This window comes from Madurella fahalii (assembly GCF_045866475.1).
Source record: "Madurella fahalii IFM 68171 DNA, scaffold_6, whole genome shotgun sequence".
In the NCBI taxonomy this organism is placed as follows: Eukaryota; Fungi; Ascomycota; class Sordariomycetes; order Sordariales; genus Madurella; species Madurella fahalii.
Window position 1 is genome coordinate 74,271 of NW_027263976.1, and position 16,125 is coordinate 90,395.

The 16,125-nt window shown below is 55.7% G+C and overlaps 4 protein-coding genes across 4 annotated transcripts; 2 read left to right on the top strand and 2 right to left on the bottom strand.

Moving 5' to 3' along the window:
• Positions 1 to 765: 765 nt before the first annotated feature.
• On the top strand, positions 766 to 6,015 carry MFIFM68171_10045 (RING-type E3 ubiquitin transferase; the record flags this gene model as incomplete). Its single annotated transcript, XM_071065464.1, has 1 exon — positions 766 to 6,015. One exon carries the CDS (start codon positions 766 to 768, stop codon positions 6,013 to 6,015), a length of 5,250 nt encoding a protein of 1,749 aa, XP_070921565.1.
• Positions 6,016 to 7,059: 1,044 nt separating this feature from the next.
• Positions 7,060 to 8,565, top strand: MFIFM68171_10046 (C4-dicarboxylate transporter/malic acid transport protein; the record flags this gene model as incomplete). Its single annotated transcript, XM_071065465.1, has 1 exon — positions 7,060 to 8,565. One exon carries the CDS (start codon positions 7,060 to 7,062, stop codon positions 8,563 to 8,565), a length of 1,506 nt encoding a protein of 501 aa, XP_070921566.1.
• Positions 8,566 to 8,863: 298 nt separating this feature from the next.
• MFIFM68171_10047 (Berberine bridge enzyme) lies at positions 8,864 to 10,523 on the bottom strand (the record flags this gene model as incomplete). The annotated part of the gene is made up of 5 exons (XM_071065466.1): positions 8,864 to 9,691; positions 9,757 to 9,882; positions 9,949 to 10,148; positions 10,211 to 10,218; positions 10,276 to 10,523. The coding sequence occupies 5 exons, from the start codon at positions 10,521 to 10,523 to the stop codon at positions 8,864 to 8,866; spliced, it is 1,410 nt and encodes a 469-aa protein (XP_070921567.1).
• Positions 10,524 to 11,998: 1,475 nt separating this feature from the next.
• MFIFM68171_10048 (Cytochrome P450 monooxygenase psoD) lies at positions 11,999 to 14,174 on the bottom strand (the record flags this gene model as incomplete). The annotated part of the gene is made up of 5 exons (XM_071065467.1): positions 11,999 to 12,713; positions 12,784 to 12,865; positions 12,931 to 13,650; positions 13,704 to 13,958; positions 14,063 to 14,174. The coding sequence occupies 5 exons, from the start codon at positions 14,172 to 14,174 to the stop codon at positions 11,999 to 12,001; spliced, it is 1,884 nt and encodes a 627-aa protein (XP_070921568.1).
• Between the last annotated feature and the right edge of the window lie 1,951 nt (positions 14,175 to 16,125).

A 16,125-nucleotide genomic window follows, 5' to 3' on the forward strand; every position in this document is an offset into this window, starting at 1 on the left:
TGCATATACTGTGGAGTATGAGTGTTCTGGCTTGGATTGCCTGTGGCATCAGATGTATTTGGACGGGGAACTTGGAACCAAGGATGGCAAAGCACCGGAACGGAAGCGCTGAAGATACGTCAATGACTGTCATACAAACCCGACCTTTCTTCATCCCCCTCATCTCCCGGTTGCAAGAGGGGAAGGCTGGGTTTCAACTTCCATCCCAGAGGTTCCCCACTCTTGCTGACCCGAAGTCCCCTATTTGAAGTTCAGCAAGCGTGAGGCACGTGCACGACCCACCGGCCCACCGACCCACAATTCTGCTGAACCGACCACGGTAAGATCCCATGCAAAGTTGACAACGGGCTTTCTGGGCATCTCCATTTCTCTTTGGCCAACCCTTCTGGATTCGCCATCTACAGGTTGAGTGCCGCATCCCCAGTTCGCCCCGACCGACCCACCGGCCGTCCGTCTTTTAACGCTACGGAAAATCGGGCTCCAGAAAACACGACCAAATACCTGCATAGGATCAGTGGCAGACTGGCCACGCCGTCCCACGTTAAAACGCTCCATTCCACGAGGTTGACGTTATCGCGGCTGTTTCACCGACGCCGTCTTTTGCTAGGCACCTCTCGCACGCCCCTCGACTTTTATCCTCGGCCACCTCCGTCCGCTAGTTCGAAATTCTCCCGATGATAAGGTGAAGCCAACCCCTGAGCTCCGACGTCGAATGGCGTGTCCCTGAGGCCAGCCGCCGACGCCCAACAAAGTCGATACCCCGCCATGAGTGACGTCCAGCTCGACCCCTTCCCGGGCCCCGACCCTCTCCGGTTTCCCAACACCCGACGCCGAATCTCCGCTCCTGGGGTCGATGATGCGACTTCATCCCGGTCAAACCCGTCAGATATGCATCCGTTTTCCGACCCAGATACCTGCCGGATATGCCGAGGCGAAGGCTCCGCCGACGAGCAGCTCTTTTACCCTTGCAAATGCAGCGGGAGCATCAAGTATGTCCATCAGGATTGCCTGATGGAGTGGCTATCGCATTCCCAAAAGAAGCATTGCGAGCTGTGCAAGACGCCGTTCCGCTTCACCAAACTCTACGACCCTAACATGCCCAAATCGCTGCCACCCCATGTCTTCATCAGTCATATGGCCAGATATTTATTCCGCAACTTGCTGGTTTGGTTGAGAGCTGGCCTGGTGGCAAGCGTTTGGCTAGGATGGCTTCCCTACCTGATGCGTTCCGTGTGGTCTTTTCTTTTCTGGATCAGTGACGAGGGGCTTGGAGGCGGAACGGCTTTCTTTGGGAGGCGGAATGGAACGGGGTCCGACGGACTGGAATCATTGTCTGTAATGCCCTACGGCTCCGGTGTTTGCCCCTCCAGCCCACTCTTTGCCGCGACAACCACCGTTGCGACAATCGGAGGCGTCATCAACAGTATTCTTCCAGACTCGACCCAGTTGGTCAATGGCCTATATGGCATCAACCTCTCCTCTACCGATCCTCTTTATTCTACCCTCCTACGCCTCCTATTCGGCACCATGGGCTTGGCCGAAAAGCCCGCCGCGGTGCCCCCGAATACTACCGCCTCTATGTTCGTGAGAGTGCCAACAGATTCGTCAAGTCACCAGTCGCTGCTGAGCGGGGTCGTGTTTCTCCGCAACCTCACTCGGCACGCCTCGATCAACCGCGTCATCATTGCCGTGTTGGAGGGCCAGATCATCACGGTTTTGGTCATAATCTGCTTCATCCTCATCATTCTTGTTAGAGATTATGTCGTACAGCAGCAGCCCGAGATCAATATGCGCGCAGCCTTCGCCGCCGTCGAGAACCCGCCCCTAGCAGCTGCCCCGGCCCCCCACGCACCACGGCCGCGTGCGGAGGCAGTGCAGCACTTTGCTGGTCCACAAGAGAGACCCCTTGAAGATGCTTCGGATGATAATGCGGACCCTGCCCTTGCCGATCGCGATGAGCTGACCGACCGATTCGCCGTCGGCGAGGGAGAAGAACCCTCCTCCCCGTTTCGCCGGCGCCAAGCCTCCAGCAGCAGCTTTGCTGAGTCCTCAGCAAGACAGTCACTGGCTCCAATCCTAGAGTCTAATCAAGCTATGCCCGATCATGGGTTTCCGGCTAGTGATATGCTCGACTCGGAGAAGACCACCGTCCATGAGTATTTGGGTATCTATCGAGAAGCGGGCGGTGACCCTGAGAGGATTCTCAGACTCGCCAGAGAGCGCCATTTGGAAGAGAAATTAGATTATTGGATCAAACTGACCCGATCAATGATGGACCGCGGTATACAGGCGGAAGAAGAGCGCCCAGATGCTGACCACGCTGCCGGGCCGTCCACCGACACAGCTGCGGCGGCTCAGCATGACACGCTAGGCACCGCTGGTTTTACCGGTTCGCCGGCGCTCGGTCTGTCATCAGAAGACAGGCTACGGTTGGGAACCCCGCAAAATGCGACAGACGCCAAAGGGAAAGCCAGGCTCGCAGACAATGTCCAAGAGCATGAGTATTATCCAGCCGTTGGCCCGTTACGCCCACGGGCGAATACCGACGGACCCACGACGAATTATGCGATCAACCCATTGGCCAACAACAACTGGTCCTTCACAGGCCTTCCATCAGAACCCGCGCCCGGGTCCATAGCCCCATCATTTGCGGGGCCTTTGTTCCCCGATTATCGACTCGGAGAAACCCAACAGGATCGTGAGTACACCTACTCAGGACTGGATGGCAACGGGCCAGCCAGGCCATCAAGCCCTCCTACGGCCACGTCTAGTGGCTCTTCCCAGAGGATGGGAGATTCCCAGTTAACCGAACCTGAATCAAATTTCCCCGACCAAGATCACGCAACGGGAGACGACGGCGCGGTTCCCGAGCCGCGACCCCCCGAGGCACATGCGCCCCGTCACCAGCCTGTAGGGATAGTCGACAGGGTTGCCGACTTTATGTGGCGTCTTGTGGACGATATTGACCCTGCAGAGCTCGCTGCTGCCGAATTTCTCGATGATTTCGGCGACAATGGGGATGGCGTTGATGGCGCTGCTAATCGGGAGAATGCTCTGGCCGAAGATTTGGAACGGGACCGCGAGGCCGTCGAGGCTGCGGTGGATGCCGGTCTCGATCCAGAGGCCATCGAAGACGCCGAGGATTTGGAAGGCATCCTTGAGCTACTCGGTATGCGAGGCCCGGTAGCTGGCCTATTCCAAAACGCGATATTCTGCGCCTTCCTCGTTTCCATCACCATCTTTCTCGGCGTCTTCCTTCCATACAATATCGGCCGCGTCACAGTCTGGACTCTAGCGAATCCTGTGCGCCCGGCGCGAATGCTTATCAGCCTCTCCAAGTTCGTTCAAGATTGCGCTTTGGTCATTCTGGGCCTAGCCTCATACACCATGTCCCAAACCATCCAGCTATTGAGCAGACCGATTGGGCTTACGGTGATCGCCGAATACATGAAGGCAACCACTACTGCGTCGTTGGCATTTGCCGTCAGCGCGGCGAACAGGATCGGGAACAGTTTCATGACTGAATTCCTAGTAATATCTGGATCAGAGATGCGCAACTTTTCTGCTATCAGCCACGAGGCCTTGTTCGCGATGAAACAGCACATCGGCCTAGTCTTCTCCACGCTTTGGCAACTGCTCGCATTCTTGCTCGGCGGTGACTATTCTGTCAAAGGGCCGGAGGCCTTTGCCGCGGCGGCCAATGTCTCTGCCATCACGGTGGGATGCCTGAAGGAATTACCGACGCTTGTCACGAACCCGACTTCCTGGGTTCTCAACCTGAGTTTGCCCGAAACCACGAGATCACTCAACCCGGAACTCGCTCACTGGGATGGGACAGACAGATTTTGGGCCATCATTGCGGGGTATATCGCATTGTGCTTAGTGGCCGGTCTCTATCTCCGTCGCGGTACCCTATTCTCGACTGGACAGACAGCTCAGGAATGGGAAGCCACCATCATCGACGGCCTCAACCAAGCTAGCGGGGTGATGAAGGTCATCCTGATTATCGGCATCGAGATGCTTGTCTTTCCCCTTTACTGCGGCATGCTCCTCGATGTCGCATTGCTTCCGCTTTTTGAGAACACGACACTGAGATCTCGTTTCCTATTCACCGTCAACTACCCCGTCACCTCTATCTTTGTCCACTGGTTCGTCGGCACCGGGTACATGTTCCATTTTGCCCTCTTTGTGTCCATGTGTCGAAAGATCATGCGCAAGGGCGTACTCTACTTCATTCGAGATCCCGACGACCCGGAATTCCATCCGGTCCGCGACGTACTAGAGCGCAATGTGACGACCCAATTGCGCAAGATACTTTTCTCAGCCTTTGTTTATGGTGCCCTGGTTATCGTCTGTCTCGGCGGCGTTGTCTGGGGGTTATTCCTCGCACTCCCTGGCATCCTACCCATTCATTACTCGTCAAACGAGCCGGTTCTTGAGTTTCCTATCGACCTCCTCTTCTACAACTTCCTAATGCCCATGGCCGTCAACTTTTTCAGGCCAAGCGTCGGGCTTCACGCAATGTACACGTGGTGGTTCCGGAGGTGCGCGCGCGCCCTAAGAATCACGTGGTTCCTCTTTGGAGAACGGCGGGTCGATGAAGAAGGGAGGTTAGTGCTGAAGAGCACCTCGCCCGATCGCGATCTTCTCCCCTGGAGGCGATTATTTCTCGAGGTTGATCCCAAGGGTGAGGTTGTGGCCAAAACATCATGGCGAGACATCTTCGAGGGCGGCACAGATAAGCCGGGCTCTACGATTCCGCCAGACCTCATGATGATTCTAAACGTCAAAAAGATGAACCTGGTACGCTCTGGGCAACTGATTCCGGATGGGCGATTTGTTCGCACCCCAGCTTCCGACCAAGTCAAGATCCCAAAGGGAAGAAACGTCTTCCTCGACGTCACCGAGAACAACACCCGGCAGGACGGGAAGGGCGACCAACCGGAGACTGATATTTACTCGACAGACCAATACCAGTTTGTTTACGTGCCACCGCACTTCCGTATCCGCGTCTTCCTATTCATCCTGTTCATCTGGATCTTCGCCGCTGTCACTGGCGTCAGCATCACCATCGTTCCGCTCGTCTTCGGGCGGTGGATGTTTAAATTGGTAATTCCCCAACAGATCCGCACCAACGACATATACGCGTTCAGCATTGGCATTTATGTTCTTGGCACTGGAACATATGCGCTCTTCCACGCACCGTCAATCTATGCAGTCATCAAAGCATGGGTGGAAACGGCCGTCAGGTCCGCATACCGGCGCGAAGCGATCCGACGTGCATATGATGTCGTCGTTAGAGTTGCGAAAATCACCTACACATATTCCTTCCTCCTAGTCGTCTTCCCTCTTCTGGTCGCGTCGCTGATGGAACTCTATGCCCTGATCCCGCTCCACGAGATCATGTACGGCGCCCTACTCTCGGGTGATGGAAGAAAGTCGATAGCATCCGGCGCAGTCAAGGAGCCGAATCCACCGCACACAACCAGAGTCATACAGGCTTGGACGATCGGCCTGCTCTACCTCAAGCTAGGGCTTCGCATCATCAAGACTTGGTTCCCAGGCACGCGCCTCGCCACTGCCGTGCGGGCGGTGCTCCGCCGCGGCTGGCTGGACCCTGACCTTGCCATTCTCAGTCGTGCCTTCATTATCCCGGGCCTGGCCCTGTGGATAACGGCCGTGACAATGCCTCTTGTGCTCGCCAAGTTCATGGTAAACAACGGGCTAGCAGACGCCATCATTCAAGCGTCGGGCATGGATGTCGCCAACGGCGCGCCCGATCAAGCCTTATACGATGCGCACCTAGTGCTGATCTATCGCCTCAGTTTCCCGTTCCTAGCTCTTAGCGTCGCCAGTTGCATTACTCTATGGAGCGTGGTCGGTGTCTTCCGCAGCTGGCAAGTCCGGATTCGGGATGAGGCATATTTGATTGGAGAACGGCTCCACAACTTTGGCGCGAGCAACGGCACGCCGCGGCCGAGAGGCGCATGGAGAGCCGGCGGGGCAAGGATATAACGCGGCAGCTTCCCTCACGCATCATTTTATTCCGCAAGAGGCCCTTTGTTTTTGCGCGTCTCTTAGATCCAGATCTGTTTCCGTTTCTACGGCCCCTGTCCTACAACGATATGAGGACAAGCCGTTTAATCGCAGACTGGCATCCTGTAGTAGTTTGTACATGTACCTCTATGCACCAATTAGCATACCTACTGATACGAATGACAAATAATACAGCACATTGAACCCAAGTTACTCTTCTTGCCAAGTCGGAGATTGGAATCCAGAGACGAGAAGATGTGTGTGGATCCAGCGAGGCCAGTTGCCGAGCGACATGCTACGATATCTCGTTCGTCTAATCACCTTACTATGCAGCTAGTTGCATAGTTACGTAGTGACGCAGTCACACGCGAAATCAGCTGCTCTTGCTGCAGAATTCAGCCCAGTGATACAGATGTGTGGATGTGTGGCAGTGCTCAGTGTTCCACCTATTTCTAACCGACGATGCGACATGTCTCGAAAAACGTCTAATGCATAGTCTTATCAGGGCAGGTGTCCAGAAGCCCGCGCCACCTTGTGGTGGAGTATGAACTGGGCCTTGGATTTAGAATAGGATCATCATCCCATCCTCTCACGGACCTTGCGTTGATAAGGTTGCACACCTGTGAGGCAACTCTGACTCGGGCAGCCGGCAGTTTGACGATGTGGCATCTATTCAGCCACTGAGCTGCAGCTTGAGCAGTGTCTGCCCCGTATGTCATCGCCACTCCTCATCGCGTTGAAACATTGGGTGGAGATGGACCTGCATCGGTGAATCCAATGCCCGTATCCAGAAACCCCCGGATAAAATTCCCCCGAAGTGCGCAAGTCATGTCTTTTAGAGCGAGCTGCCATTGATATATTTCGTTAATCCTGTGCCAGTAGCGCGTCGTGGTTTCTGATGGTCCGCTGGTTTGCCATCACGGGCTACACAAGTTGGAGGTATCCATATCATTCTTTTTCCTTTTGTTTCCAACTGCTTTGGTCAGTCTTTTTCTCTTTCCTTTCTTCTTCCAATTACAAATAATGTCACCGCCGCTGCCGGGCAGCCCAGTGTTCTACTCCAGCTACGCCGCCGACCTCCACCGCTTTCCAGAACAAGAGAATCTCCCGGTCCCCCGCCCTTCCAGCTCCTTACAAAGCCATCCACCACACGTTTTAGGCTCACCTTATCATCCTTCTCTCCAACCCACAATTATAGAGGCACCGTTCGGTCGAACATTCTCGAGTCTCTCCGATAACAGCAGTCTCGACCACGATATCGAGAAAGGCATTGGGATACATTCCTTCTCCGGGCCGCGGCTACTCGAGGCGGGGCTTGCACACCATGACAAGAAGAACAACGAAACCGAGTCCAACTACAGGGAAGTAAAACCAGGCGCCGATGAAGAACACGAACAGCAGTCGCGGCTTCGGCTGGGCATCCGCCAGCGTCTTGCCCACTTTACGTGGGCCTGGTACACACTGACCATGTCGACGGGGGGGCTGTCGCTGCTGATTTATGCACAGCCGCACCAGTTTCCCGGGTTACGGCAGATCGGCCTGGCCGTGTACATCATCAACATCTCCCTATTTGTGCTGGTCACATTGGCGCTGGCGGCCCGCTTCTTCCTCTTTACGGGCTCGTTTAAGCGCTCCGTCACCCACCCCCGCGAGGGCTTCTTCTTTCCAACTTTCTTCTTGTCCATCGCCACAATCATCACATCGACGCAGCGATACTGCGTGCCTGAAGATGACGTCGCGTCACAGGCCTTCGGAGGACTTCTGTGGGCCATCCAGATCGCCTTCTGGGTGTACGTGGCCGTGACGATATGCGTGGCCGTCGGGCAATACTCGTACGTCTTTGCCACACACAACTTTGAGTTGCAGACCATGATGCCGACTTGGATTCTGCCCATCTTCCCCATCATGCTGTCAGGTACCATCGCCTCGGTCATTTCGGGCACGCAGCCGCCGGCTATGGCAGTGCCCATCATCATCGCCGGACTGACGTGTCAGGGGCTCGGTATCGCCGTGGCCGTCATGATGTACGCCCACATGGTCGGCCGCTTGATGCAGTCCGGACTCCCCAACCGGGAACACAGGACCGGACTGTTCATGTGCGTTGGCCCGCCGGCCTTTACGGCGCTGGCCTTCATCGGCATGGCCAGGGGTCTCCCCGACAACTTTGACGCCGACATGGACGGGCTGCTGGACACCGCCATGATCGAGACCATGGGTATAATTGGTGCTGGCTTCTTGTGGGCATTGAGTTTCTGGTGGTTCGGCATCGCTGTGCTGGCTATCGTCCAGAGCCCGCCCAAGTATTTCCATCTAGGCTGGTGGGCCGCGGTTTTTCCCAACACAGGCTTCACGCTGGCCACTATCTCTCTCGGCAACTGTTTCCACAACGAAATGGTGCTCTGGTTCTCCACGGCTATGTCGATAGTCTTGGTGCTCACGTATTTGTTTGTTTTTTACCACCATGTACGTGCAGTGATAGTACAGGATATTTTGTACCCCGGCCGGGACGAAGATGTGGAAGACCATTAGGGAACCAGGAGAACAGTGTGCGCGACAGGCGGAGAATTAGTACATAGAGAGCAGATAAATCGGTACAAAATTAACGTATAGCCATCTAGAACTTATAAAGTATATACATGAAATGTTCCGAATGTAGGCCCGTTCGTGATTTTGTGGTCTAAGCCCGGCATAAAACCCCATCGCGTTGGAAACGGAAATCGAATTTGCTGCGAGACCACGTCCGTCACACCTTGCTCTTCCCTGATCTCTTGAACCCGATTAGAAGATATTAGTGTTTATATCTAGCATCCCGATATCGCCCTCATTCTCACTCCCCACGGACGCTTTGGGGGTTATGGAAGAGGTCGGAGGGGTCCCATCTCTTCTTGAGCTCTTGTAGCACGGGCAGGTTCGAGTCCCAGTACTGACGCTGCCCATCTGAAAGTGCTGGATCTACATAGCCAGGATATGTCCCATAGGCCGTGTTGGAGGAGGCTGCCAGGACTTGGTTGTGGAAGTTGGTGACAAAATTTTTGGTCTCGCCAGCGAGCGGAAGACCAACGGCGTACGACTGGTAGTAAAGGATTTTGTCTCTGTGAGCGAAGGCCGTGGCATTTGAGGGAACGTCGCTGATGGCGCCGCCGGCTGCGTCGAAGATTATGAACCAGAGGAGCGTTCCCTTGTCTTGCTTGTCGACCCACTTGAATAGATCCTTGACCTTGTCTTCCGAGAGTAGGTCCTCCCGTTTGAATGCCAGGCTCTTGGAATAGAATGGTGTTGGGATATTGGACAGATAGAGAGCCTCTTTCTCGGCGTCATGTGCGAGTGATCCAAGCCAGTCGTTCAGAACGAGGTGGCGCCCAGAATCCTTGGGCAGCCAGTTAGGAATTCCCGTTGCCTGGTATTCTGCTTCTGTCCCGTAGAAGGTGCCAGTGATCACGGCACCCAGAGGCATCATTATGAACATGGATCCGAATCTACGGTCGAGCGCCGGATCGGCGATGAGGTTCTGCCACGCCGAGTAGAGAGGCGCTACCTCGGCCTGGCTGCCAAATGCAACAGTGTACTCGTACTGGATGATGTTCTTTGGTTCCGGATGGGTCTTGACGACGAATTCGGTTATGACCCCGAATCCCGACGCTGCGCCCCTGAGCGCCTATTCCATCCACGTCAGCAAGGACAAGAATAACCCCCGCAGGGTTCGGTAGCTACATCGCTTACCCAGAACAGGTCGGAGTTTTCAGAATTGCTCGCACGCTGGATCTTGCCGTCTGCCGTCACAACCTCGACCTCGATGACATGGTCCAGGCAGGAACCCCACATGCGCGACATGGGGCCCAGTCCTCCCTATATGGCAGTTAGCATGTGAGGAAACCAAGTTGACGATTATTGATCGAAAATGGGATATCGTACAATGGTGGCGTGGCCGCCTATGCCGACTCCGGGACAGACACCGTGGGCCATCGCTCGACCACCTGCCTTGTGCAGCTTCTCCGAGACTTCCCCTAGTCGAGTGCCTGCGCCAATAGTAGCCTGCCAGGTGCTGTCGTCTATGCTAAAGTGCTGAAAATTGACCATGTCGATAGCTACGGCTCCGTCCACACCACCAAGCCCTGTATGATCGTGCTAATCAGCGCCTCACCCCTCGTAGCACAGGTCAGGCAGTTGCACGAACCGTAGTTGCTGACGTTCCATCGTCAGCAGAGTACTAGCATTTTACAGAGAGTAAAAACGACGAACCCATAAGAGTGGCCCCCCGACTTTGTTTGAACCTTGACATTATTCGCAGCGGCGCACTTGATAACGCCCGATATATCCTCGGCTGTTTGCGGGCGCACAACGGCGGCGGGGCTAACGGGTATGTCGAGGTTGTACGGTTTGACCCAAGCTACCTGGTATAAGGGGTTACTGGGGAAGCCGGCAAACCCCACCCTGCCGTTGCCGACTGTTTCAATGCACTGCTGCAAGGCACTGGGGGAGTTGCCCATGCTGGAGGTTGCCAGTCGGCGAAGCAAAATCGTAAAGGCACTGGGGGGGGGGGGGGCTCGACGATTAGATCGGGGTAGGTTGTAGGACAGTCACACGGGGAAGGGGGAGCAGGTGCAGACAGGACCGCGGGCTTTATAAGAGGACATTCCGATTTAAGTTTCCATCGCATCTCATTCTCGGCCTCATAAGTGGAACGGACGAAAATCCCACTAACCCCTGAGCAAACAACCGTGGCGGCAGCCAAACACTGGCTGCCGGCCGTTTCGCAACCCCTGCCCTGCCGACCGGGATTTCGCACGCGGGAAGCCGTTTCAGCGTTTCTGTTGGTCGTCGGCGTCGATGCTGTCAGGCCACTGCACGGCACCAGCAAAATTGCCCTTTACCCCACAGGTCGTGAGCGCTTACTCTTTGCCGCCCCCAAATCTTATTGTCCGTTATGCACAGGGTTTAATGCGAAGGATGGAGATGAAGGGCAGGCCCAAAAGAAAAAGGGAGAGGGCTGCCACGCGAAATTGGCAACCTATCCTTAATGCTGCACATCATCGGCTCAACGGCCCCTTGGCTGGTGCCTTGGCCACTCTCGCGAGTAATATGTCGTATTTGACGGCCACATCGATGCACCTTCCACGGTCGGAACTGGAAGCGTTGCAACGCAGAGCCTAGTAAGCCGCGCCCCCCTGGTCTTCCCCGGACTTAAGTCGCATTCTCTAATTTCATCCGGGTAGTATTTTGTGCAGAGGGACAGTTCAAAGTGCGAACCTGGGGGAGACCGGGATATTTGCACGACCTTGCACTTCGGCCGGGGTTCTACTCGTCTTCCACGGCGGGGGGCCATTTGATTTGACATAGTGTACTGCGGCAGCTGCCACTCACTTGGCTGAACATGCACTCAAAGTTAAATGAGATCTCGACCATCGGAAAATAACATGCACCCATCCATAATTATGCCACAGAAGTACCAAGCACTCGACGAGGGGCGGTTAGTCAATCTCCGCACCCCTCTCCCACGAGCAAGGCGCAAACCATGGGCCCTGGAAATACGGGGTTGCTTCGCCCACCGTTTTCCGGCAGGTAACACAGCACCTGCATTGGACATCCCGTGCGTGGGCGGCTGTTAATGTCTGACCAAGCCGAGCTAGTGGCACCGACTATGTACCTGGTAGACTTCTCTCATGGCGCTGATCAGTTCTGCACCGGGCTGGCCTTCAAAGTTCACTCAGCGACACATACCGTCACTATCACATAAATCAGGCCCCCAACTCCTTAATTGTAGCTTCACAACCAAGATTTTGTATAGGCGGAAGCGCCTGGTTTAGTACACAACGCCGGAAAACATGAACCGTATTCCAACCCAAAACTTAGTAGTACTACCCTACTACCCGTGAACATATCCCCAAACGACAAGAGGTATCCCCGAATACTCCATCCCAACAAAACATCCCTCTGGTTCCCAGAATTGCCAATCCCATTGCTCTCAAGCCCAGCTCCATGCCCCCGGGACCGACAACGTGGTCATTACGGGCTCAACCTTGAGTCCCAACCGCCGGTCTAGGGGCACCTCCATCATCACTCTCAGCTTCTCCTGCTCCCTGTCAGACTCGCATTCTTCAGAAGGCTCGGTACTGGAATCGCAGAAGGAAAGATCCGGTTCCGGGCTGGGCTCGCCGACAGTGATGACAGCATCGTGTTCGCTGCTGACGCTGCTGGCATCACTCTCGACGTCCACGGCGTCATCGACATAGATCTTGTCGCCCAGATCCGGCCTGAACTGGCTAATATCCATATCACGCCCGCTAGACCGCTGATCCCGCGCGGCTTCGTACATCTCACGCATGGCGGCGACCTTTTCGCGCGAGCGTGGCAGTGCGTCGAACGGGAACTTCACGGGCTTGGCGATCAGCAGCGGCGTGTAGTCGTTCCAGTGCACGGGGACCTCGGCGCCTGTCAGGGGATCCCGCTTCTTGCGGATGTCAAACGCCCACGCCATGCCTCCCATGCTGAGAAACAGGTCCTGCTCCACGATGGGGACCCCCTGACAAGTCCGCCGCCCGAACCCAAACTGAGAGTAGCCGTTGAGGTTGGGGTACTGCGTCAGCGGCTCGCGGTAGGTCGGGAACGATGGATCGAGCCAGCGGCGCGGGTTGAAGGTTTCCGCGTCAGGGTACATGGATTCGTCGCGGGTAATGCCCCTGCGTTCGGATTCGCCACACGTTAGTATACATGTACGTCAGAAACCATAGTACATGAAGAGAGACTTGCCACTCCAGCGCGTGAATTGTAGCCCCAGCAGGAATGAAATACCCATTGTAAACATCATCTTTCTCGACAGCGTGTGGAATTCCTAGGTAGTTGAGTCAATACCCACTCCGAGAGATGGTGAGCAAGGAACCATGGGCGACTACTAACCTGTCGGCACGGGTGGCCTCCACCGAATGACCTCCTTGACCACGGCGCGCAGCATTGGGAGCTTCTCCCGATCGTCCCACTGCGGACACCGGCCCCCTAACACGGTGTCGATCTCGTCTTGCAACGCCCGTTGCCACTGCGGATAGTGGCACATAGCAAGCAGGAAGCTCTGAATGGGACTGCCGATCGTCAATGCGCCCGCGATGGCTATCAAGCCGACGACGTGCCTCGCCTCATCGAGGTCCCCCCATTTGGTCCGCTCCTTCTCATCCTCGCTCTCCTTACTCTCGATGAAGGTGCGGATAAAGCTCGGGTCCGCGTGGTGGCTAGCCATGCTGCGCTTGACAAAGTCGACATTTGCCTTGAAGAGCCTGTCCTCCAGCGCGTGACGTGTGCTCTCCTTCCTCTTCCACGGGCTGATGACCGCCGGCACATGACGGAGGAAGCTTATGACGTTCGGCAACGCCCCCGATGGACTGATGGTCTCGAGCAGACCAAACGTGGTGTGTCGCAGGATTTGCGACGGCCGAGGTGTGCCCCAGCACAGTCGCGAGACGGTCCGGGTGGTGAACTGCTCGATCCATTCTAGATACTTGCTTGGGTCTTGATACATGAGATACAAGAATCGGTCTCGTTCAATCGTCGGATAGGAGTGCAGCGATGCGAGCGTGCCGGTGTGCATAAGGTAGTTACACAGCTTCCTCTGTCGCTTCCACGTCTCTGCTTGCCTGGTCAGTAAAGCCCACGCCGACACAAGGCAGACTCTAGCTCACCCGTTCGCCCGAGGAGTGCGAGGTAGTTGCCGCTCGTGCGGTTATCAGGAAGGTTGGGGATCATGGGTCGATCCGAGTAGATGAGCGCACGCTTGGAGAGAAGGTCATGTGCGACCGCCTCGGACGAGATCCATACGTGCACCGTGCCGAATATCTCCATCTGGTAGATCGGCCCATATTGCTTGCTCCATTCGTAGAACTTGAGCCATGCTCCGTCGGCTGGTATGTCATGAACGCGGCCGATAAATGGCAAGTCTGTGTCTCTTGGATCAGTCCAACGGTCCAGCAATGGACGGAATTGGGGGAGAGTGATAATAAGGGAAGAAAAGTCATCGGTTATACAACGCCAAACCACTTACTCCTCGGCCCCGGCAGCGGTCGTGTCCCCGGCGGTAGTCTTGACCTGTTAATATACTGGTGCACTACCAGGAGAGCCACGCCCACGATGGCAAGTAATAGAAGGGCGGACATCTCGATAGCAAGCCAACCTCAATTAAGTCGGACAAGATGCACTTTTCAACGAGTAAAGATCAGGAGGGTTCGAGTGTCAGAGAAAGTGAGAGAGATCGAGCGAGATGTTCATGGACCAGGCCGCGTCATCTAGGAGCAGCAAGTGGGCAACATAAGTCGACTGGCTTGGACGACCTCCCCTGCGAGGAAGCACTTGTATGGATGGGATTTGACTAGGTACACCTGGTGTCTCCGGGCCCGTTTGTCCTTCCTGCGCCTCGGGCCATCTGCAGGCTCAACATCACCCGGCGTCCTGATATATGTATGCTGCAGCCCAGAATGGGCCACCACAAATGCATGCGTGCAGGGGATTTGGTACCAGTATGGCTTGGGCCCCTGGCAGGCAAGCAAAGCAGAGTAATCACTGGGATGGAGAAGAGGGAGCCGAAATCCCTTTGACAACATAGGCACCAAGTGGCTGAGGGCTCCGTCGGGAAGCTGCCTGGAACGTCCCCGCGGGATGATCAGCTAGACCTCAGTATGGACCATCACCACCAGGGCCCCTCACAATCTGCATGCTGTGTGACCGGATCTGCTGTGGTTATTGAGCGCAGGATAGGGCGCAATACCGGGCCAGCCGAGTGAATTTGCGATCGGGTCAATCAGGCACGAGTGTAGGATGCGCAGTGTAACCATCCTCATATTTGTTGACGATGGGGAATCTCCGGACAGGGAAATCATGATAATATCATTGGCAGCAGCATTCTTCGAATATCGCCCGTCTTGGGAAGTCTTGGGCCTCATCTTGGCCCGAGAATCCCAAATCACAGCAGATTCATACTCGCAGTGCTCAGCAGTCAGCGAACATTTTAGACACCTGGCTCCACGGGTCAGCCGCAATATGACGTACGCATCGCCGGCCAAGACCGAAATGGTGTCCTGCCCATGCCACGACCCGCAGCGGGACGGCGTGGTTCAAACCAGAAAGGGACTGACACACCGATCGACAGCGCTGGGCAGCGGGATGGCGGGTGCCCGACCAAGCGCCTGCCATGCCTGCCAAATGCAGCGGCTGACTGGTCGGAGATAAAAGGCCCAGCTGGGCTTCATCCGCAACCATTTGATACGCTACCGGTTGCGTTAACGCTCTGGACCGCCGATTCGTGCCTCCCCAATCAATAACAGCCAAACTAGAGACCCACCCGCGGTGCATGTTTATAGAGCTGCTTTGAAATCGGCCACCGCGAAAGGCATCATCGGCTTGTTGATCAAACAGAAGCGCGGGCCGAGAAAGTATTCGATTATCAACAGATTGCGATAGAAGAGGAAAACAAGAGGCAAGAGTGACGCCAGAACGAGGTGTCCGGGAGGGGTAGGCTGGCTGCCTAGGGCTCATTCACCATGTCTGTACGTAGAGTTTGGAGTGAGAGGATTATTCGGGAAGCACCAGGGCATGCAGTCGTGTGCTTGCTGTCAGAATTGATCGGCCCAATCAAGACGCTAGAGAGGTGGTGTACCCAGGTCCATATATGCACGCCTCGGCGACCCTACGCAGCGCATTACCGTCACTTGGAACCGCTTGACCCAGCATATCCGACGGCCTCTAGACACACGGCCCAAGGTCAGTGGCACCGGATGAGTGGTTTGCCCCGAGACCGTGGACACCAATGCGCTCCCAAAGCTAAGCGAGGAGACGGGGGCGGAGTCTCGACACCTGGCATCGGGCCCGTCAACGGACAAAGAGAGCAGGGAACGGGTAACAGAAGGACTCCGCTAAGGCTACTATATTGCGCTGTCTTGGATAAGACGCAGGCTGAAAGCATTATCCGTTTCCGAGTCGGATCAGCCTTGGCACATTCGGCCCCGGTGCTACCCATGGGTGGAGAGCAACCACGTACTTTCTAGACCAGACGCTTTGCTGCCTCACCGAAGATCCGTTGCCTCGTGATTGGTGGTGCACCTAACTTCCCCA